Consider the following 23940-nt stretch of genomic DNA (forward strand, 5'->3'; position numbering starts at 1 on the left):
GAAAATAAAAACTAGGGATGCCTGGGTGGCTGAGTCCGTTAGGCATCCAACTCTTGATTTCGGCTTAGGTTGTGATCTCATGGTTTATGGGATCCAGCCTCCCGCTGGGCTCTGCATTGAGCGTTGAGCCTGCTTGGGATTCTCTCTCTCCCTCTCTGCCCCTCTCCCCAACCTGCATGCACGTGCTCTCTCAAATTAAAAAAAATAAATAGGGGTGCCTGGGTGGCTCAGTCAGTTGAGCATCCTACTTCAGCTCAGGTCATGATCTCGGAGTGAGTTCGAGCCCCACATCGGGGCTCAGAGCCTGGAGCCTGCTTCAGATTCTATGTCTCCCTCTCTCTCTCTGCTCCTCCCCACTCACACTCTTTCTCTCTCAAAGATAAATAAATGTTAAAAAGATAAATGAAATTAAATTAAATAAATAAATAAATCCTAGTTCCATTTTACAGATGAGGAAACTGAGGCAATGAAAATATGGATAATATGCCTCAGCCTATAATGTGAGTAAGAGGCAAAGTCTGGATTTTGAGTTTTCATCAGAGCTATGCCATTCCCACTGTCATATAATGACACAGTCAATGCTTCTAAAACCTCTGAGAGGACAGGAAGCAGGGGAAAAAAGGCTTTTCAATTTGCAAGTTCTTTTGAATGTGTGTTTATTCCACTGCTGATAAAGTTATTTTTTAATGTGTTAAATGCGTATCTTTATTTTTTAAATAAATTATCCAGTAATAACACTTGGTCAACTATGAAATGGAACTATATGCAAGAAGTTTGGTTTACTTTTACACATGCATTTTCCCCACTCTATTTCTCTAAATATTTTACTGCATTTTATGCTAAAATTGAGTATTTTCATATAATTGAAAACATCTAATAATCAAAAGTGTCTTCCTGTCATAACTGAAGTAAGTGTCCTATTTTTTTTCTTCTACATATTTAAAGAAGAGTGATGGCATTTGCCTAGAACTCAGGCTTTTGAGGTCTCCTGCAGGACAGTGTCTCCAACGTCACTCCTCCACCTTCTGACTCCTAGGTGAGATAGAGTGGAATTTTCATAGGCAAATGAACACCTACGCTATGGGTCAGGATATAGATAGAACCACCAGATCAGATGGTACCACACGAAAGTGACTACTGTAAGCGAACGTAGGAGGGATTTTTCACCATAGGACCCACCGGGGCTCACTGTGGTCCCTGACTTTATCTCCTCTGGCTTCAGCTGTTCTGTGTCTGCTGCTTGGAGCTCTTCCTCCTCTGTGTCCATGAAAGTGTCCTCCATCTCCTCCTCCTGACCCCTGCTGGAATCTTTTGCAGACTGTTGCTGCTCCTTGCTGGCCACATCTGCCAATAAAGCATACAAACACATAGAACATGTGTGGGTGTGGTTTCTCACTTTTCACTTCTGAGATCTTACTAATGCTGTTCTCCTGCTGACCAACTATATGACATGAACACAATGCTTGGCTTGTCTGTGATGCCCTACTGACCTTTTGATGTAACTGCCTATTCTCTACCACAAAAGTAAGATGCTTAGCTAGGTTTTTACTGCTATTACAAGAGACCGAACCAGAATAAACAGGGAGGACACATGACTCAGAGCAGCTAATGGAATTATCCTCCTTTACCAACTTATGAGTGGAGATACTGTAATGAGTAAGAGTGTAACACAGGACACAGAAAGACCAACGCTGAAGACAAGCACTGTGATCTTGGACAAATTCTTAAATTTGTCTGGCCTCAGTGTGCTCATCTATAAAATGGAAATATCGTAGATCTTAAGATTATTGTAAAAATTCCATGATCATGCAGCAAAGGCTCAGTACAGTGTTTGGTACAAAGTAAGAGCTCAATTCATGGTAGCAAATTATTATTACTGCTTTTTTTTTCTAAAAAGTGAAGACAGAAATAAGGTAATTCATGATAGAGCAATCATTTCTGAAACTGTGCTCAAAGATAAATATTATCTACATGAGTTTATATACTAGGGATGAAATATTAAGAAGTCACCAAGAGAACTAAAAAAGGAGACTGAGTAATGACTGACCACTCCCTTCTTATGTGGATTTTTTTCCTTTTCACTTATAAGAAAAACACATTTCTAGTTCACAGCTCCTGCCATTTCAGGAAGTGACCTCACTGTGACTATGAAGAAATGTCCATGTCTCAGAAACCCAGAGATAAGCACTAGGTTTGGATGCGGGCAGCTGTTATCAAGGATATATAAAAGACTTACACTAGACCCCGAAACCTACACTTGTCTACAGATACCTTTATACCAAAAACAAACCGTATTCCCACATAATTCGAACTAGAGAGAAAACATTTTAAAAAGCCATTTCCCATCCCTAAGATGGATTTGTTCATCTGCTGGGCACACAGTCATACAGCATAAACTTTCAGAGAGCTCAGTGAACAAAGGAGAAGCCTTCCCTGAACCATACCATACGTCTGTGCATCATAAGGGTCACTGCCTTGTTTAATGTGCTCAAATGCATCTGCGTCCTCCACCTGGGCGTGGGGCTGGGCTGGCCCCTGCTCAGTGTGGCTCTCCATATCCACAGTCCTCAGCCGCTTATGCACTCGCTCATTGTGATCACCCATGGAGCGTTCATTGTCAGCCTGTCCAGGTTTCCTCTTGAAACTCTGTGGGAAATATGAGGAAATTCATTAGAGGTTTGTCTGTAATGGCCAAAAAACTAATGTCTATCCACAGGGGGCTGGTTAACTAAATTACGTACAGCCATACAAAAATGGAATTCAACGAGGCAGTTAAGAAGAATGGTCATGTATCTATACACAAATTCAGGATAACCTCTATGATATACTTTGTATCTGAAATATGTTACATATGCAAAAATATCTTTAAAATAAAACTGGTAGCACCAATTTACTCTCGGGTGACTTGAAAACAGGAGTAAGATGGAAGCTTTTTAGGGGATTGTTTTTATATATGAATTTCATAAATCATGTACATGAATTATACCATGTTTTAAAAAACCTAATTTTTAAAACACAGAAGAGTAATGACGGTGGAAAAAAGACTGGCTAGTCCTAGGCAACAGCACCCAACAACTGGCCCTTAGGCTGCATAACAGGAATAAGGAGGAGTGTGTGTGTGTGTGTGTGTGTGTGTGTGTGTGTGTGTGTGTGTATACATGCACCCACATGGGGAAGAAGCCCCAGGTTCCAATGGGAAAGCCCCACGGTCCTGATCTGCTTGCTGAGGCTATCATCAGGTTTGGTGAGACGGCAAAGCCTGGGAACGTGGCTTTTTTTTAAAAAAACCACTACACTTAGCACATCCTTTCCAGATGCAGCCTTCACCTAAGTTTCGCTGAAGAGTGATAGAGACCTGTGTGTCCTTCCTGGTCTGTTTCTGGGAAGCCAATCGAGCAATGAAGTTGGATTGGTGGCCTTCTGCCTGGTTTGCATCTGCAGCTCCACTCCCGTGCTCCTGTGAAATCCAAGCCATGAGAGAGTGAGGGTGGAAGATGCTATACAAACACCTGCTTACTGGGCTGTAGTTCGCATAGCTTCTCTGTTATTCTCCTCTCAGAGTCACATGATATACCTGCCTCCCTGGTCCGGAGCTGAGCCATGACTAAGGCCTGGCCTGTGGGCAAAAACAGGAGCATCTATATCCAGATATGTTACCCTCTTGAGTGACTTCGCTATGTAAGGCTGATTAGTTCCTTGTTTCCAGGATTGTAATGGCTTACTCTGAAGGCAGGACAGACCTCGACTAGAAACCAGACTCTGCCATCAACCAGCTGTATACCCTTGAGATTGTCATTTCACTTTACTGCAGCTTAACTCAAATATAAAATGGAGAACGTCGTAAGAACACTAACCAGCTATCTTACAGGACTACTGTGAGGACCTGAAGTAATGAAAATGCTTAGCATCACCTAATGGGTGCTCAATAAACATGGTGGAGGGGGGCATAAGAAGTATAAACAGGTGTTATTACTGGTGAGAGAACTGGGCTCAATGAGGCTTAAGGAGCTGTTGAGAGTCACCAGAGCAGGTCCTCTGTCAGTGCTCTTTCCACAGCATGCCAGTCACCTGGACTGTGGCCATACACAGGACATCACTCTGGCTCAAGAAATAAAGAAGTGCTTTTGCTTTTTAAGTTGCAACTTTTAGAGCCTGGTGAACAGCAAGGAAAAAGGAAACACTATTTGAGGCATATTACTATATGAAGTCTAAATGCAACCTTTCTTTCCTTGGGAGCTTTCTAAAAATTAACATGAACCTATTCTCCCACAAAGAACTATGAGTTTAATAGCTTTTTCTCATTAAGCACAATACTTAAATACAGTGTAGCAAATATTCTAGGGTTTGTTCTGAGAGGCATATAAAATCAGGTATCCGATCATTTCCCAAAGAATGAGAGATGATCTTTTAGATGTCAACAACAAAACAAAATCACACATAATCCAACTACAGCTAAATGGGTCGTGATTTCACACAGGGAACAGAGACAACAACCCCCCCCCCCCCAATAGAGGCAGCTGGCAGAAGCAGTAAGGGCCTATCACCTCCTTTCCCTGCTCCTTTTCGGGCGCGGCCCCAGCCAGCTCCATAGCCTGTGCACTCTGCACACTCTCCACCCCGGTCTGCCCGCAGGAATCGTGTTCTTCCCTTTCCGTGGCCTCTGGCACCTGCTCCTCTGTGTCAGAGTTTTCCCCGCTCCCTTCTTCTTCTTCTTCCTGCTTCTGCAGGGTAAGCAAACACCACATTAAAATGCACTGGGGGAAGAATATGAGGTAGGGGACCACTACAACTGGCAGGTGCCCCACTGCTCACCATGGGGAGACTGCAGGGAGGGTAATGGCCAGAAAGGGTCTTAAACAGAAACTTAAAGCTGCTCAGCAGCGCCACCTGGTGATAGAGAAGTATCCTAAAAGATTCTGATGGGAATAAGGTAAACTCTCCCCCACACTATTATTTTTTTATTTTAAGTTTATTTATTTATTTTGAGAAAGAGGGCAAGTGGGGAAGGGACAGAGAGACACAGAGAATCCCAAGCAGGCTCTGCACCACCAGCACAGAGCCCAATGTGGCACTTGAACTCATGAACTGCGAGATCATGACCTGAGCTGAAGTTGGACACTTAACCAACTGAGCCAACAGGGCGCCCCTTCCTCACTATTACTTTTAACATGAGACAACCCAAAGACCTTACAATACCTGGGGCTGGAGACCTTGGTCAACAGGAACGCCATTGTCTGCACTTTCCTCATTGGCTTCCTTGTCCTTGTCCTCCAGAGACTGACGCTCATCGTCTGAGTTTTCTTCAGGATGTTCAGCAGTGTCTTTATCTTGGTCATCAGCTCCTGTGTCCATCTCTTCTTCTCCCTCACCCTTATCATCTTCACTGGGGCCTTCTTCAGGTTCAGGTTGACCCTGACCTTCACTGTGGTCAGCCTCGGTCTGTTCCTTTATTTCCTCAGCTTCATGACCTGCTTCTTCAGTATCCATTGGCTTTTCTTTAATTTCCAAAGGATTATCTTCTGGATACATAACAACAAAAAGAAAGAACACCAAATTTAACATGATTTAACATGGGATGGAGTTAACACAAGTGTTTATTAGTCTCAAGCCAGGAACTGGCAAACTATGTCCTAAGAGCCAAATCTGGCCGACATATTTCTGTAAATAAAGTTTTACTGGAATACGGCCATATCTATTTCCTTATGTGTTTACTCCACCCATTCTGTATTGTCTATGGCTGCTTTCATACTACTACAACAGCAGAGTAGAGTTTTTGCAACCCCTGTCTCAGTTTATGGCCTGTAAAATCTGATATATTTATTACCTGACTCTACAGAAAAAGTTTAGTCCACACCTGCTCTAAACCACACTTAATATTTTACATACAGTTGTTTGGATGGTGCATTCCATTAACAAACTCTAAGTAATCCACTAAAAAATCCTGAGAGCTGCCACAATAGGGACATTTTAGACCAAAAATAGGAAATGACATTATCCTTGGGAATAACTGGTAGACATCCTTCTTTATCATAAAGTACAACATACATTCAATGGAAACAATCTTATTTGGAAAAGTTTTATTAACAGAACATTCCTATACTTTGGACACTTCAGAATCACAGTCACTTTGTTAGCAAATAATTCTTTAATTTTCTTAATTTCATGCTGGCTTACTTGTTGAATTTAAGGATGAAGTCAGATTCCAAAATTATATGGTAATGAAATGACCTCTGAAGCAACAACTTAGTGCTTAAAAACTCAGCTATAATTTAATGTAAGAAGTTTGGCCTTTATAGATTTTGGGAGATTTTCTTTTCCTTCTATAATAAAGTTATACGAAAATGAAGAAAAAAAAAAGTAAGCTAGAGATTCAAAGAGTGAAGACTTGTTCTTAGCATGAGGAAAGCCTCTATCAAATCTTCAACCAAATGATTCTGGTTAAATAGTTCACTAATTTGTTTAATTACTAAATACTTTAAACGTGGAAAATGCATTTTAAAATCTTAAGAGCCAGGGCACCTGGGTGGCTCCGTTGGTTGGGTGTCTGACTCCGGCTCAGGTCATGATCTCACATTTCATGGGTTTGAGCCCCGCATCAGGTTCTTTGCTGACAGCTTAGAGCCTGGAGCCTGTTTTGGACTCTGTGTCTCCCTCACTCTCTCTCTGCTGCACCCCCAACTCATGCTGTGTGTCTCTCTCTCAAAAATAAATATTATAAATAAGCAAAACCAAATAAAATAAAAAGACCCATATACTCACCTACTAGATTTAATAGATGTGAATTTTGCCATTTATGTACCAAACTTCTGTCATTTAAAAAAAAATTTTTTTTTTTAATGTTTACTTAGTTTTGAGAGAGAGAGACAGAGAATAAGCAGGGAAGGGGCAGAGAGAGAGAAAGAGACAGAATCTGAAGTGGGCTCCAGGCTCCAAGCTGACAGCACAGAGCCTGATGCGGTGCTCAAACTCACAAAGTGAGAGATCATGACCTGAGCTGAAGTCAGACACCCAACCAACTGAGCCACCCATGCGCCCCTTCTGCCACTTGTTTTTAAGAAACAAATGATTCTGGGTACAACTATCTGGATTCTGGAGGCCTTTGCCCTTCCTAACCTGAAGTCACCATAACCTGAAGTTGTGTTTTATTCTGTTTTCCTACATTTGATGTACCCATTAATAATATATAGTGGGCCGCCTGGGTGGCTTGGTCGGTTAAACGTCCGACTTCGGCTCAGGTCATGATCTCGCGGTATGTGGGTTCAAGCCCCGCGTCGGGCTCTGTGCTGACTGCTCACAGCCTGGAGCCTGTTTCGGATTCTGTGTCTCCCTCTCTCTCTGCCCCTCCCCTGTTCACGCCCTGTCTCTCTCTGTCTCAAAAATAAGTAAAAACGTTAAAAAAAAAATTAAAAAAAAAATAGTATTGTATTAAGTTTTTACATAAATGATACCTCTTATTCTTTTGTAACTTGCTAATTTGGTTCCAATAAGGTGTGGGGTTTTTTTGTTTTGTTTTGTGTTTTTGTTTTTTTGAGAGAGAGAGCATGGATGAACACGGACAGGGGCAGAGGGAGAGAGAGAATCTTAAGCAGGCTCCACACTCAGCATGGAACACAAGCGGGGCTTGATCCGACAACCCTGGGATCATGACCTGAGCTGAAATGAAGTCAGATGCTCAACCAACTGAGCCACCCAGGTGCCCGCCCCGCCCCCCCCAACAATATGGTGTTTAAAAAAAATTTTAATGGGTTTTCTAAATAGGTAACTGATTCATTATGAAGCATAGTAAGGCTAGCTCATATTTTTGTCTGGATACCCACCATGATTGGGGACCTTCTGTTACGGGGCACTATATAATGCTTCCAATACGAGACAGCTCTCCCTAGGGAAGTCACTCAAACTGAACAATGGGTGACAGGCAGATTATTGTCAAGTGCCATGTGATTTCTTTTGATTATTCAATTTCATACCCCACTAAAATGACTTCATATTCCAAACTAAACACACAACATAAGCACAGCAATCATTAACTGAAACAATCATTTCCCTAAGAAAGCTGTAACAAGGCTCTGTAAGAGGCCTGGATATACCCAGACTGCAGTGTTCACATCACCCCATAAGGCGGGCCATCAGGAGACAGCTGTGGGGAAATGAAGCACCACCCGGATTCTACAGTACTAGAACACAGGACAGGAGGGTAAATTAATGACAAACACCAGGTAGTTTACTTTCATTCTTCTCAGATTAAGCTCTAAGTCTAGTCAGGTGAGAAAGATTATAGAAAAAAAGCAAACAATTTTCTCAAATTGGAATTGGGCTGACCAGACACGATTTATGACTTGGCCATAATACGGCCTGAAGAAATAGGTTATTGCTCATTTTCAGTGAGTTGAACTGGTCTCTTTAGGTTTTGAAAGACACACCTCCTTCTTCCTGGTCTGTGTCCTCACTACCATTCTTGTCTTCACTATCCAGGTTCAAGTCATCTGGAAGGTCCAAGGCCTCAGGTTCTGGCAGCTCTTCCTGACTGCCATGGTAAGGATCCACCTCATTCTCATCATATTCCCTCTTTGACAATGGAGAGAACAGGAAAAAATTAATTTTTTTTTTAAAAGTAGCATTTGCAAATAATTAGCTCTAAGCACTTATGCTAAGAGAATACAAGATCTCTTCCCTAAAATTTCTCCCACATGTTAGAATTTTACTGATGTTTCTAGAATTTTCATCTTGGATTTTCAAACCTCACTTACTGTGCAGGTTCTCCACTGATAAGAGGTACTGTGTTACTTAATTTCAAGAGGAAACGGAAATTTATGAGAAGATATATAGAAAAGAATCACAGAACTTAGCTTCCAAACTCCAGCATGAGCCCAAACAGAATCAAGACCTCATTAGTAACCAATAGTTAGATATTTTATGTCCTGTTGAGAGACTTTGTAACATGTTCTTTTACAAGCCAATGGGAAAATGATGAATAGGAAAAAAAAAAAAAAATGTCTTGAGACTCCCAGGAGCTGTGAGCCCTGACCTTGAATCAGGAGCAGACTGGTTTCAAATCCTCATTACCTCATCTATTTGTTCATTAATTTTGTCTTGGCCTTGTCTATCATCAGCAACTTCTGCTTCTTCCTTATCTCGGTTTTTATCTCTGTTTGACTTCCCAGCATCCAAGTTGTCGTCTTTGGCAACAAGTCCACAATCTTCCTAAATATCAGAGGCAGAAAAAACAAAATCATTACTCTCAATCTAAGAAACCGTTTTCACGTAAGTTGATTCTATCTAAACTAGCTCTTAGACATGTACAATCTCTGTCTGTTGAGCCTATCCTCTGGAAATATCCAGCTGACAGGGTGTCCTCCATGACCTGGAAAGAACATTCTGGCTTCATCCAGATGGTAGCAGTATTAGCAGGCGTGTGAACAGTGGGGTGGGTCACACTGTGCTGCTGCAGTGTCACACCCAGCCCTGATTTCTCCTAAGCAGAGAGCTGGGGAGGTTCAGTGGCCAACAGCAGAATCAGAGCATTTGCACAGTCTCCTTAATTTTCCTCCTCCATTACACATGGAATGGCCCAGGTCAGACCATTCTTTTAGCTCTGAGTTCAATTAAGTAAGACAGAAAAAAAAAAGAAGAAAAAAAAGAAGGATGGAAGAAAGAAAAAAAGGCAGAAAAGGAAGAGCAGTAAATGACAGGGAGTGGTAGCTTGTTGGAAGAAGGTCTCCTCTCAAACTGGGGATTACAGGGTGGGGAGAATCTTTTAATTACCTCATCCATTCCTGGTCCTGTTTCTTCAGTTTTACTGTCTTCTTCTTCCTCATCATCGTCATCACCCCAAAGCCTCTCATCAAGTTTGTCAGCTTCCTCACCATTCAGATCGCCCATCTGTTTATCCAGGTCTCCGCCCTCACTGTCTGATTTCCCATCATCCTCTTCTGTAAGGGAAAGCACTGAGGTTAGGCAAATCCCCGAACTGACTGGGCCATGTGCAGAAGAGGCATGGACCCACCACCTGGCAAGTGCCCCACCTGAGATTTACTGCTTGCATTTACAGAACACTGTACACACAGATGCCTTTAGATCTCCTGAAGCAGTCCTACTGTGTTTTGCAAACTATTTGAAGGAAAAAAAAAGTCTGTAATGTGTGATATTAATAAACAGAAGGGTGATGGAACAGCTGTCAGGATGTCTACTTCTGGTGCTGGGGGGTGGGGAGGATATTCATCATTATGAGACTCAGCAACTTTACTGGGCTTTGGTTTCTTGTCTGTGAAATGATGTCCAAGGTTCCTCCCCATCTCCAACATACTCTACACTTCTATTTTGACCATCTTTTAAAATCACACATCTAACTCAATCATAATTTTTCGCAATTGTTTTTGCTCAGTCTACTGTGACAAAGGTTATATTCTTAAGCTGCTTAGGCAAGCATATGCTTTTCTACTCTAAGGTCAATTTTCATTTCTGCAAGATCTTCACTTAGAAGAAGACACAATTATCTCAAATTAAGCTCTGGAGAGAAATTTAGGGGTAAGAACTGAATTATGGTATAAACACAACAGATGACAATGTGCTATAAGAAATCATATTCTCAAGCAAATTGTAATGACAGGGGAACGTTTATATGTTAAATGAAAAAAGCTGACTATAGAACTATTTATGGTGTGTGTATAGGTATCTATTTTACAAATGTAGATATAGATATTTTACTCTTGAACTTTTGTTCCAAATCATCTGTCACAAATCTCTACTATTTTTATAATTTTTAAAAAGATTTTTTAAGAAACTACCCTGAACAATTTACTTTTTTTTAATATAAGTTTTTTTTAAGGAGGCATTTTTTTTTTAATTTTTTAATGTTTATTTAGTTTTGAGAGACAGAGCGTGAGCATCGGAGGGGCAGAGAGAGGAGACACAGAATCTGAAGCAGGCTCCAGGCTCTGAGCTGTCAGCACAGAGCCTGATGTGGGGCTCGAACTCACAAACTGCGAGATCATGACCTGAGCCGAAGTTGGCTCAACCAACTGAGCCACCCAGGCTCCCCTGAACAATTTACTTTTAAGCCAAGCTCTGTTAGGGACATCTCTCCTTGTTCCTTCAAGGTTCCCTGAAGGGGAAGTCACTGCACATAGTGCATGAGGCAGCCAAAATACCAGTCAATGTCTCAGTTTGCTCAGAAGAATCTCCAGAATGGACTACAGACTTCTGCCTCCATGGAGACAGTGATGAAACATGCATATAGGTGATGTTTTCATCTGCAGTTATGCAGAGTAATAAACTTGCTAAAAAAGATAATAGGCTTCTTATTGGGAAAATGTAATTTCCTAAAGTATTTTTTAAAAACAAGAATGAAGTGACAATCTCAAACCTTTTTCAAGTTCCCCATCATGCATTTTCCCATCAAAGTCTTCTGACATCTCAATGGCATTATCCTCGCCCTTAATGTCTGGTTTTGAGTCGGGATCCTCTTTATCCTTTTCTTGGCCTTTCTGAAGTGTATCTTCTGCCTATATCAAAAAGTATTATAGAAAACATAAACATTGTAACTTTTCTAACGTTTATTTAGCTCTAAATAAAACAGAAATACCTAAATGCCAACATTAATGGTATAAAGTTATCTCTAGGGAGAGAAAAAAAGAGAACCAACAGAGACAACCACAAACAATTTCTAGTTTGCTTTAATATGTCTATAATTTCCAGTTTTACTGCGCTGTGATTAGGAATACAGAATTTTGTTGTTCTTTTTCATGTGAATTGTTAAAAAAATCCAGATTTAACAAGAATATGCAGTCTCAAAAAATATGAATTCTTAAGGATAAAAATTCATTCTTATTGTATTCCCCATATCTCTAATATTTTTATCACTTTAGTCTCTCATAGACAGTAACTCAATGTAATTTTGTCCACTTTCCCTTAAACTATATATTTCTATATACTCTAGGCGATATTTGGGCCAAAGATTCATGACTGTTCTTTCATTATGGTTGGATTTTTAAAAATGCTTTTTTAAAATACAAAAATAATAAAATCCCATTAAAAGAATTTTAAGCAAAACAGAAAGAGTTAGTTTCCCATGGCACCACCATCCTCCTCCCAAAGAAATCAGCATCAGTGACATTCTGGTGCATCTTTTTAACCATGAATACACCAATAAGCATTTAGTAATATAGGCAATCTGTAGCAATATCTGCCTCCCAATATCTTTTTAAACAAAAATGGATCATTGCTTCACAAGCTGGCATTCTACTTTTCTTTTTTAACTCAAAAAATGTCTCTTAGATAATATTTCTATGCTGATACATACAAATCTACCTCATTCTAACTTATAATGCTATTCTGAATGGATGGTAACATAATTTAAATAATTCCCTCTGATAAGTATTTGGATTCTTTTATAATTTTCACCATTATAAATAATAGTATAGTGAACATACTTGAGTAAAAAACATTAACATTTCTATCAGGAAACATGGAATTCCTAGGTCAAAGAATACACACAATTCAAAATCTATGAGATACTGCCAAATTGTTCTGATAGCTTTTATCTCAATATTTTTCACATTGGATTGCACTTTTCTATTTTCTTTTTCTTTTTTTTTTTGGCTTTAATATTTTCCTATGAGAAAAGTACTTTTGACAAAGTTAAATTTGATAAATAGAGAAAAGGCAAATAAAAAAGAAATATATTATGCATTAAAAGAGCTTGGGGCGCCTGGGTGGCTCAGTCGGTTAAGCGTCCGACTTCAGCTCGGGTCACGATCTCGCGGTCCGTGAGTTCAAGCCCCGCGTCGGGCTCTGGGCTGATGGCTCAGGGCCTGGAGCCTGCTTCCGATTCTGTGTCTCCCTCTCTCTCTGCCCCTCCCCTGTTCATGCTCTGTCTCTCTCTGTCTCGAAAATAAATAAAACGTTAAAAAAAAATAAAAAAATTAAAAAAATTAAAAAAAGAGCTCTACCACACTTTTGGCTTTTTTTTTTCCACTTTTCCCTTCTAAGGATGAGAGTAAGTTTGAATTGGTTTGGTCCTTTATTTCTAAGTTATAACCACACCTTAAATAAAAATTTATGGTCTGCTTTAGACTTAGAATATAGGCGCTAAAAAGAAATTCCATTATCTCTTATTCTTCAAGTCACAGTTGATAAATCTAAATGACTAATAATAATAATACGTAAAAAAAAAAAAAAAATCACTCCCAAATGAGACATGCATTTAAAAAAGCCAACAGGGGTGTCTGGGTGGCTCAGGCCGTTGGGCATCTGACTCTTGATTTCAGATCTCACAGTTCATGGGATCGAGCTCCACATTGGGCTTTGCACTGAAAACGCAGAGCCTGCTTGGAGTTCTCTCCCTCTCTCTGTCCTTCCCCTGCTCACACTTGCTCAATACACACACACACACACACACACACACACACACACACCCTTTTTTTGTTACCCAAGTGCCCCTTGGTTTTATTTTTAATTTTTTTCTAGTAAAACATTTTTATTTTTTAATTTTTAATTTTTTAATATAGATTATTGTCAAGTTAGCTAACATACAGCATATACAGTGTGCTCTTGGTTTTGGGGATAGATTCTCATGATGCATTGCTTACATACAACACCCAGTGCTCATCCCCACAAGTGCCCTTCTCAATGTCCATCACCCATTTTTCCCTCTTCCCTGCACCACTCCCTCTTCCACCCTCAGTTTGTTCTCTGTATTTAAGAGTCTCTTACAGTTTACCTCACTCTCTGTTTGAAATTATTCTCCCCCTTCCGTTCCCCCATGGTCTTCTGTTAAGTTTCTTGAGTTCCACATATGAGTGAAAACATATGGTATCTGTCTTTCTCTGACTTATTTCACTTAGCATAATACCCTCCATTCCCATCCATGTTGTTACAAATGGTAGGATTTCATTCTTTCTCATTGCCAAGTAGTATTCCATTGTATATATAAACCTCATCTTCTTTATCCATTCATCAGTTGATGGACATTTAGGCTCTTTCCATAATTCGGCTATTGTTGAAAATGCTGCTATAAACATTGGGATACAAGTGCCCCTATGAATCGGCACTCGTTTGTCCTTTGGATAAATCTTAGCCCAAGCCATCTATTTCAAAAACATTCTTCATTCCAACCAAAAGAGGATATAGATTAAATTTTTTCAATGGGTCTTAAAGACATACAATAAAACCTATTAAGAGTAAACAATGGCATTATTACTTAATGCAGTGGTCACTTAAAATAGCCACGGTTTTTATCTTTAAATGAACCACTACCAAAAACACTTCAGAAAATCATCAACAAAGACCTCCCCATTTAAAATAAGAGAATTTAATGGGGCGCCTGAGTAACTCAGTTGGTTAAGCATCCGACTTTGGCTCAGGTCATGATCTCGCAGTTCATGGGTTCAAGCCCTGCACTGGGCTCTATGCTAACAGCTCAGAGCCTGCTTCAGATTCTGTGTCTCCCTCTCTCTCTCTGCCCCCCATTCATGCTCTTTTTTCTCTCAAAAATGAACAAACATTAAAAAAAATTAAATAAACACCAAAAGTTTAAATCATTTCCCTTTCTTTTTAAAAAAAAAATTTTTTTTAACGTTTGTTTATTTTTGAGACAGAGAGAGACAGAGCATGAATGGGGGAGGGACAGAGAGAGAGGGAGACACAGAATCGGAAGCAGGCTCCAGCCTCTGAGCCATCAGCCCAGAGCCCGACGCGAGGCTCAAACTCACGGACCGTGAGATCGTGACCTGAGCTGAAGTCGGACGCTTAACCAACTGAGCCACCCAGGCGCCTCAATCATTTCCCTTTCAAATTATAGCCATAACTAATGACTGAGCTGCAAAGTTCCTTGTTCTCTAGGCTTATTTATACCTGACTCCCTAAAGCTTTAGTATTCTTAGGGTTCCATGGATCACAGATTGAAACCATTACTTAGTAAAAACACTGATGTGTAAAATTTAATATTGAAAACAAAGGGAAACGGGGGTGAGCTTCTGTAAACTGTATGTGTATTTCACACATATGAAAACATACCTGTTCTTCATTTTCAATCTGGTCACTCACATCCTTCATGCCCTCGCCTTCCCCAATTCCACCTCCCTCATAGTCATGGAACTCAGTTGCTCCCTCTCCTGCTGAATCTTCCATGAATTCTTTGGGCAGGCAAAATCCCTTAAAAATAAAAAAGTGAACAGTTAAGTTCAAAAGCAATTAAAACAACAAAACAGAAACAAACAAAAAAAGGATTTCTAGTCCTGATACAAAAAAAAAATTGTTAGCTTTTTTTAGTTCAATATTTTAAATCTGATGGGAATATATACAGTAAACTTTTGACATTGTTTTCCTCCTGGATAACAGTTATTATGCAGTTTCAAAGCTTGACATCAGATTTAACATATCAGGTTTTGACTCTGTAGAGGCCTTTTAGTGTGTGGTAATTTTTCATTTGGCAAGACAAAACTCTTAATGAATTATACTTGGACAGCACCTAGGAGCAAGTCATTGAGCAAGGGTAGAGCCTCTCAGTGTCTAAATCCCAAAGGGATTTTGTCATTCTTTATTTACTTCTCAAATTAGTAAGACTAAGAGGAGAAAGAGGGAGACAAGACATGTAACCCTGGAGGTTCAGCAACTTGAAACAGATGCCACAACAGGTTTCATTTTTACTTCAAAAATTGAAGAAAATTTGGTATGGTGCTTCTCAAGTAAAATGTTAGTTTTAATATAAAAAGAATATGCCCCTCCTTCAACTCTTGAGCTAAATCTATCATTCCTGGGGTAGGTGCTACATCTAGCCTCAGCTGTTTTCTGCCAAGGCACCTGGCTGGCACAGTATAGGGACTAGAGTCAAGAACAGGTCAGACACAGAAACACTCATCAAGTGTTAACAAACTGTTTCGTGTTGGAAAATAGTTTGGAAAGAAAAATCAACTGCTAGCATGTGGGACAAAAATGAATAGAAAAACAAGTAGAAGAAAATAGTGGCTCTCTCCCATCCAAGTACTAACCAGGCCCGACCCTGTTTAGCTTCCGAGATCAGATGAGATCGGGAGAGTTCAGGGTGGTACGGCCATAGACAAAAATAGTGGCTCTCAATCAGGAATTTTATCAGACAAGCTATCAAGTTGTCAATCTGAGGATAGAAATGTATTAAAAAACAAGCTGCCAACTAACAAGGAATTAAGACCCCAAACCTGCAAATACCAATTGTGACTCAGTTACAAAGAAACAGCTTTCCATGGATTAAGTGTTATAATTATGACATAGATCTATTATCTTAGCACTGAGTCTAACCTACTTTCAATTTCCCTCAGGACTACTCAGAAAGGATATGAATACAATGTGGATACTTAAAAACGTAAAGGAAAGGCAAACTCACTATCAGGACATGTATTCTTAGAAAGCTGACTGAGGGGGACCTGGGTGACTTAGTCAGTTAAGGGTCCAACTTCGGCTCAGATCATGATCTTGTGGTGAGTTCAAGCCCCACGTCGGGCTCTGTGTTGACAGCTCACAGCCTGGAGCCTGCTTCATATTCTGTGTCTCCCTCTCTCTCTGTCCCTCCCCTGCTCATGCTCTCTCTTTCTCTCTCTCTCTCTCTCTCTCTCTCAAAAATAAATAAACATTTAAAATAGGTTTAGGTACAGGCAGAACATGACTGTACGAGGCGGAGATTCAGAGGTCCTTCTGCAGGGCACATCACTCACAGTAGCTACATCTGGAATAGCGGAAGGGCTCCCAACACTTTGCTTATATTAAAACCCCCACACCCCACTCCAAAACACAGGCCAAAGTCATTCTAAAACCTGTCAGACAAGAGCAACAGCACAAGTGGACAAACAGAACTGACCCAAATCTCAGGGTATGCTCACCATACACTGTCCTACCGCTCTTTTGAATATGGTATATTTTCCAAGGAGTGATGAGATTTGAGACTGGCTCAGTGCCCATCAGACAGAAGGAGCAAATAAGACATTCATTTATTTATTACTCAACAAATACACACATTCGTCCTCTATATACACTGCATGGGCTTGTCTTCCATTTTTAAACCCTTTCTAATATTCCAGTTACCCAGAATTAAGAACTCTTGACTATTTATAAGAAGCCTAAAGTCCATCTTTAGTTTGTAAATTCCTATCTTCAAGTGACTCTTACGAGTATTGTACTTAGATTTGGAGAAAATCTTAGAATACTAAGGAAATCAAAATAAAACAAAGTATATTCAATTGAAGGTAGTTCTCACAAAAATGCTAAGGAGTGTGGGCAGATCTCATTTTACAAACAAGGAAACTAAGGTTAAGGATAGCCTCTGGAGTTTAGGGATTTCATCAGTGGGGGACCTGCAGGTTCCAAGACCTTAGTGGAAACAGGCATAGCGAAAGGGTGCTGGACAAAGCCCTAAAAAATCCACAGGGAGAGCAAATGACCTCCTGCTGTTTGTGAATGTCCTAAATAAAAGCCTGTGAAAGCAAGCACTTAATGGCTACCAAGTATTTGGTACTGGCTGCACCAGGGTGCTTCACATGAACAGTCCTTACCTCCTGGGCGAGCTCTGTAAAGACCTGGGCAAGAACAGACAGCAGCTTTGCAGTGCTACGGTGAGTTGCCAAAGACATGGTCAGGAAGAAGAGGACGAGGTCTGAGTACCTGGAGAGCATGGGCACCAGACGCACCAACAAGCAGCAGGATTGGCTGAAGAACTGCGGGCAAAAGATCACAAGGCCTGCTCACACTATGTAATGGGTGCTGGGTTTTCCCTGTAATAAAAATGTTCTGGAACTAAACAGCAACAGTTGCACAATGTTGTGAATGCACTAAATGCCACTGATGGTAAGTTTTATGTATATTTTCTCTCTCACACACACACACGCGCGCCTCTACTATTTCTTCCATCTTCACACAAACCTTCACAAAAGTACGCTTCAAATTCTGTCACTTACAATCCATTTACTTAATAAAGTGTAGTGGTTTTTTTTTTTTTGAATAAGATGTTTATAAACGAATTCTATTCAGAATCAAAGTTGGCACTGGAGTCAGTGCTACAGACTTATAATGTCCTACAAAATAAGTTGCTTCTCTGGAATATTATGGAGGTGGCAACCTCCCCCTTTGCTAGCTTGTTGTGAAGGGGAAGGTATTTGCAGAGTGTGGCGATTCATTAGCTGATGGCAGCAACATCCACCATTAACATCAAACACCCAGGAAAATATGTGGTTAGGGTATGAAAGAATCCCAAGATGACAGATACTCTGGGTTGCTAGCATTTTTTTTGCATCTATGCATCTTAAAACTATAACCCTTAGCTAGCAAGCCCTAAGCTTTTCACAGTTTGTCAGTCATGTTTACCTGCATAAAGAAAACAAATTTTGAGTGATTTTTGCCCCCAAAGGCCTGCTTTGGGAACACCTACATGGAGCAAAGTGAAACCCACTCTGGATGGCAAGAAGCTTCTGAAGCACTGCTGGTTACCGTGTGTTTTGCTGCTGTGCCATCTTCACCGTACGATTTCAGCCTCTCCAACAGCTCAGAGACAGCAGAAATGATTTTCTGCACATGCAGAGTGCTCACGTCGCCCCACAAATCATCCTCTAACAGTTTTGTTAGATGTCCTGATTGCAGTCCCTCCAAGCCTGCTGCCCCTTTCATTCACAGAAAAGGAAGACATGATGAGTAACACAAAATAAACCCTTTTCATCTCCATTCATGCACTCATCATTCCCAATATCTGTCCTTAAATATTTAGCCACAAAGGGGCGTCTGGGTGGCTCAGTCGGTTGAGAGCCCGACTTTGGCTTGGTCTTGATCTCATGGTTTGTGGATTCGAGCCCTGCATCGGGGTCTGTGCTGACAGCTCAGAGCCTGGAGCCTGCTTCAGATTCTGTGTCTCCCTCTCTCTGCCCCTCCCCACTCGTGCTCTGTCTCTGTCTTTCTCTCAAAAATAAATAAACACAAAAAAAATTTTTAAAAATATTTAGCCAGAAGGATAAATTTAAAAATTAAATCAAGTAGAAAAATAGCTTTTCCTTGATTTCAGACATACCGTCCTCTTCTTGTGGTCTGCTTTGGTCAGTGTTCTCCTCTGTCTTTTTACTGTTTCTTTCTGCTAAGTTCTGGATGGCACAAAGGATGGCCCGGATGGCAGTTTCCACCTGTTCTGAAAAATCTTCCACAAACCCTTCATCTAACATTTGGTTTCCTAGTAAGTAAGAAGGTATAAAACAAACAAAAAACCCAATCATTTGCTCCAGTGCCTCTAGAAATCATTAACAATCCTCACTTGTTATTTTTACAAAACAGCCACCTGTTAACCACCTACTACGAGTGAGCCACAGTGTCAAACTGTGCTGAATACAAAGATGAATGAGACACAGTCCTTGCTGAGATGAATTACAAGTTTATCATCTTTTATTGAAAGTTCTGCTAGAAGAATGCCAAAAATATGAAAATAGTTAAGATGCTGTATATAACCACCAATTTAGTCCAAATATCAGCCCTCAGCTTTCCAGTCTCAGAAAGAACTGTCTGCTAACAGCGAGTGAGCCCGTGCTGCCTCCCTACATGTGTGCTACAAAGTGACATGATCAACTCAAAGGCAAGGTACTCAAACAAATGAGGCAGAGAGGTGCCTGGGTGGCTCAGATGGTTGACTCCAACTCTGGATTTTGGCTCAGGTCATGATCTCATGGTTCATGAGTTCGAGCCCTACATGGGGCTCTGCACTGACAGTGTGGAGCCTGTTTGGGATTGTCTCTCTCTTCCTTTCTCTCTCTCAAAATAAATAAATAAACTTTAAGAAAAAAGAGAAATGAGGCAGAAAGAGTTAAGAGCTAGGGGTTCCAACCACACCTATCTGCCTTAGAACCCTGGACAGATATGTCTGGAACAAAACATAATGTGTCTTTAGGATAGTCTAGATTTAAATCTGTAAGACATCACTCCTACACCAGGCTTTGACTCCCTTACTGAGTGACAGACAGTCTTACCACTTTGGCTTCCTGAAGCAAGTAGATGTGTCTTCCAGGAAGTAAAGTCATCTGTGGCTTTATTGATTTCTCCTCTTAAATAGTCCAGGCTCTCAACTAATGCCATTTGTTGGTCTGTTTGCTCAACTTCTATCCTGGGAATAATGAACAAGGACTCTAGTCCTTGCAAATGAACTGACACCTGGGACAGGCAACTCAGCCCAGAAGAACAAACTTCAAAATCTTTCCTGCAACAACAGAAATTCAACAATGTTGACAAGAAGGGGCTACCATAAACACACACACACACACACACACACACACACACACACACACCCTGATCCTTCCATCCACTAAAATGTGAGCAGGGGAGAATTCACTGTACCTCAAGAGTAACAGCTAGACATACGCTACAAAGCACTATGAAGGTCCACAGAAAAACAGAATTGAAATAAAATAACCTTTCATCATTTTATCCCCTTACTAAACTCTGAGCAAGCACCGAAGCACACAGAGGGACAGTACAGACATAGCCATACTCACCAAGAATGAAAGAGAGTCTCACAAGACTGCTGCCTGATTTTGTCAACATCAGCTTTCACTGTTTTAATGGTTTTCAGCATCTCTGTTAATCTCACAGTTGACTGTTGCCAAAGCTCGTCCTGTTTCCGCATCCAGCAACCAGAGGGCAGCTGATTTCGAGGTAGTGGGGATGGGCAACTAAATTCTGATGGGATGAGGTCCTGTATGGCTCCAGAAAGCTGGCCGTTGGTGAGCTCTGGTCCTTCTGGGTAGGGGGCAGAAGGCTGACCCTGTACCTGGGCACCACTGTGGCCTGGAGTTGGCCCTGCACTGGGGCAGCACTGGAGGAGCAAGGAGAGCTGCTCAAGCAGGATCTGGCTCTGCATGGCCAGATGCTGCAGCCTTTCTGTCCACTGCTGCACACCATCCTGAGGGGGGAAGGCCACCGGGTAGACCAGCGGCTCAGTCAGTCTGCCATGAATCTCCTGCACACAGCCAAGGAGGTTCCTGTGCAGAGAAACCCATGGAGAAATCATGTGGCACCTCAAACTGCATCGCCATGTTGTTTTTAACAATAACTTCATTTGTTTCTGAACAAAGTATGGGCTTTTTCACATAATCAAGGAGAGAACCCCCATGGTTAAGACTGTTAAAACGCCCTTTGAAATACTTAAACACAACCTTCTGAAGACCGAAAGCAAGTGTCTTCAGTCTTACACAAGTGTCAAAACTCACTGCTTATCACCTACCCCCTTACAGCTTTTTCCCATCTAACAGTCAAATCACTGCAGTGATTTCAACCATTACTTAAAAAAAAAAAAAAAAAAAAAAAAAAAAAAAAAATCTAGTAAACGTGGTATACTTTGTTAGATAAACCCTTATGCATACAACAGAAAATGGTTGCGGCCAAAGTGATTACAATCTGGAAATACTACCTCTCAGCCAAGAATCCATTCAAAAAATGATGACAGGCTTCCTAACTGTCCTCGTCTTTTAAATATTTAATTCCACTGAGGAACGTCCATGCATGGCTCAGCAAATTGCAACTCTGTGGTCCAAAACCCCCCATGAACTGAAGCAGTCTCAAATCTAATCTATGCCCAGAGACAGATACCATACACACAATCCTGTCAGGCAGTCTGATGGACTGTCAACCACAAACCCCCTCTCTCCAGACCAAGGTGTACTTCAGCCATGGCAATTTTATCTAATTCAGCCCCCGAACTCATCTCCCAGGGCCCATTCTCCCAAGAGGTGCTGCCACAACCACAGGGCAGAAGCACATCACCAAAAGCAAGGGGAAGAGCCAAGAGAAACCCCATCTGCTTCTGTGGGTCTCAAAAGTTCATTTCCAAATTGAGAGCAGACTCACACAATTGTTCCTAATTCATGCCACAAACCCAACTAACTAGTTCGTGAATACCTGAGGAGGATCCACTGCTCAGTCAGCGTGGTCAGGGAGCGCCGCTGTTGGATAAGCACCTTCATCAGATGTGCCGAGAACCCTTTGCATCGCTCGACGTTGCTCATGCCCAACTCCTGCAAAGGGGAAGTGGAAACATGCCAAAGGTTTTACTGGCAAACATCACCACACACGCAGGTGTTACCAGAAAGCAGTTTCATCCAAAACTCGCTGGGGAAAGTGCCTTTTAATTGGATAAGCTTTGGATATGCTGCAGTCTAGAGGCAACACATTCATCTTTCTAAGCAGTGCTTCTCAAATTGTGCTTCCACAAATCACTGATGTTCCATGATTTAACACTGAGACACCTGAGTGGTTCAGCTGGTTAAACATCTGACTCTAGATTTTGGCTCAGGTCATAGTCTCACAGTTTGTGAGTTCGAGCCCCGCATCGGGCTCCACGCTGGCAGTGTAGAGCCTAGTTGGGATATTCTCTCTCTGTGTGTCTCTCTCTCCCCTTCTCTCCGCTGCTCCCCAGCTCGAAGTAAATAAATAAACTAAAACAAAACAAAACAAAACAAAAAAAGAACTAGTTTAACATCAAAATTAGTGGCCTTTTCTCAATTCACAAGAGGAAAACTATCTGAAGATGGCATTCTCCACATGAAGCTTTTCTTATATAACCTCTTTTTTAAATGTTTTATTTATTTTTGAGAAAGAGTGTGTGTGTGCATGAGCACATGTGGGGAAGGGGCAGAGAGAGAGAGAGAGAGAGGAAGACAGAGGATCCGAAGCAGGCTCTATGCTGACAGCAGTGAGCCCACGAAGGGCTCAAACTCACAAACCCTGAAATCATGACTCCAGCCGAAGTCAGATGCTCAATCGACTGAGCTACCCAAGCACCCCTTACATAACTTTTCTTACGCATTTGGTCTTGTTGGCAAACGTAAGTAATAGAATTTATGATAAAATGCTTTCTGATTAAGCACAAAATTACACTGATTTATACTGTAAGTTTAATGATGTTCTGCAAAAAGCTCAGTCACGTTCTGTAATGGGCTCTGATCACTTGGTAAGACCTGAGAGTGCTGCCCTGGAGGAACAAAATAGGAGCTTTCCCTGGGCCCCGGCAATTCTGAGGTTCTTTCACCTACCTTGGCAGGAGCTGCTAAGGCTGCACTAAGCCTGGCGTGCCGTGCAAGAGAGCGAAAGAAGTACTTCTGGCATCCATCCCATGAAGAGGAGATTTCTGTCAGCAGCCTAGAAATCAACATGATATACTTAAATAAAACCACTATTTCCCATCAAAGATCCTGAAGACTCAGAGATTGGTATTATTTAGTCACAACCAAAAGCTAAGAGTGCGAATAGATTCATTTCTGTGAGGTCTCATTCAGTCAGGCGCTCATTAGTCCTTTATGCAAAGAATGTATTACATACTTAACACTGGAAGTATAGAGGGAAAATAAATTATGATGACAATATAGTTTCCTTAATGAAAACTTTATAACTATCTTAGGAGTGGAAGCTAAAGGTCATAAATTCTGATGCCCATGGGGGCCAAGCAGTTAACATAAATGATTAAGGACAGACAAGCACAAAATGATACATGGCAATGACAGCCGACCTCAATGTGGGAAAAGCAGACTGTTTGCAGACTGTAGTGATCTGGAGAGCATGTGTCCTGTCCAAAGGAGGGAGCTACAGTTTAACTTTCTCACAGGAAAGCAAATCCAATTGGCCCAATCTTCCTGAAAAACTGAAATTCAGAATATTTATTTATTTATGTAAAATTTCTACTTTGGGGATGCCTGGCTGGCTCAGTCAGAAGAGCATGTGACTCTTGATCTCAGGGTTGTGAGTTTGAGTCCCACGAAGGGTGTAGGGATTACTTAAATAAATCTTAAAAATAAAATTTCTACTTTTTATAATGCTGTGTTGAATTAAACTTTAAAGCACTCAGAGGGCCACTGAGCAAACAAAATACAAATGTATGTGTACCCAGCTCATGTAAATCATCTATTTACAACCACTTCTGCCACAGTTATGAACACAGAGGTAACTCTGTCTCAA

General features: G+C 41.0%; 1 protein-coding gene across 1 annotated transcript in view; it reads right to left on the reverse strand.

The window, feature by feature from the left end:
- Positions 1-23940, reverse strand: part of MDN1 (midasin AAA ATPase 1) — a 174473-nt gene that overhangs the window by 9980 nt on the left and 140553 nt on the right. The window contains exons 77-93 of the mRNA XM_049652926.1: positions 23022-23127; positions 21889-22004; positions 20487-20972; positions 19965-20191; positions 19022-19177; positions 18451-18620; positions 17520-17681; positions 15013-15150; positions 11363-11501; positions 9763-9929; positions 9064-9201; positions 8421-8565; positions 5197-5519; positions 4545-4721; positions 3356-3457; positions 2445-2646; positions 1180-1344 (exon numbers count right to left, since the gene is read on the reverse strand). Of these exons, the coding sequence (XP_049508883.1) occupies positions 1180-1344; positions 2445-2646; positions 3356-3457; positions 4545-4721; positions 5197-5519; positions 8421-8565; positions 9064-9201; positions 9763-9929; positions 11363-11501; positions 15013-15150; positions 17520-17681; positions 18451-18620; positions 19022-19177; positions 19965-20191; positions 20487-20972; positions 21889-22004; positions 23022-23127 (3119 nt within the window). The remainder of the gene's footprint in view (positions 1-1179; positions 1345-2444; positions 2647-3355; positions 3458-4544; positions 4722-5196; positions 5520-8420; positions 8566-9063; positions 9202-9762; positions 9930-11362; positions 11502-15012; positions 15151-17519; positions 17682-18450; positions 18621-19021; positions 19178-19964; positions 20192-20486; positions 20973-21888; positions 22005-23021; positions 23128-23940) is intronic.

Source organism: Panthera uncia (assembly GCF_023721935.1).
Source record: "Panthera uncia isolate 11264 chromosome B2 unlocalized genomic scaffold, Puncia_PCG_1.0 HiC_scaffold_24, whole genome shotgun sequence".
Classification (NCBI taxonomy): Eukaryota; Metazoa; Chordata; class Mammalia; order Carnivora; family Felidae; genus Panthera; species Panthera uncia.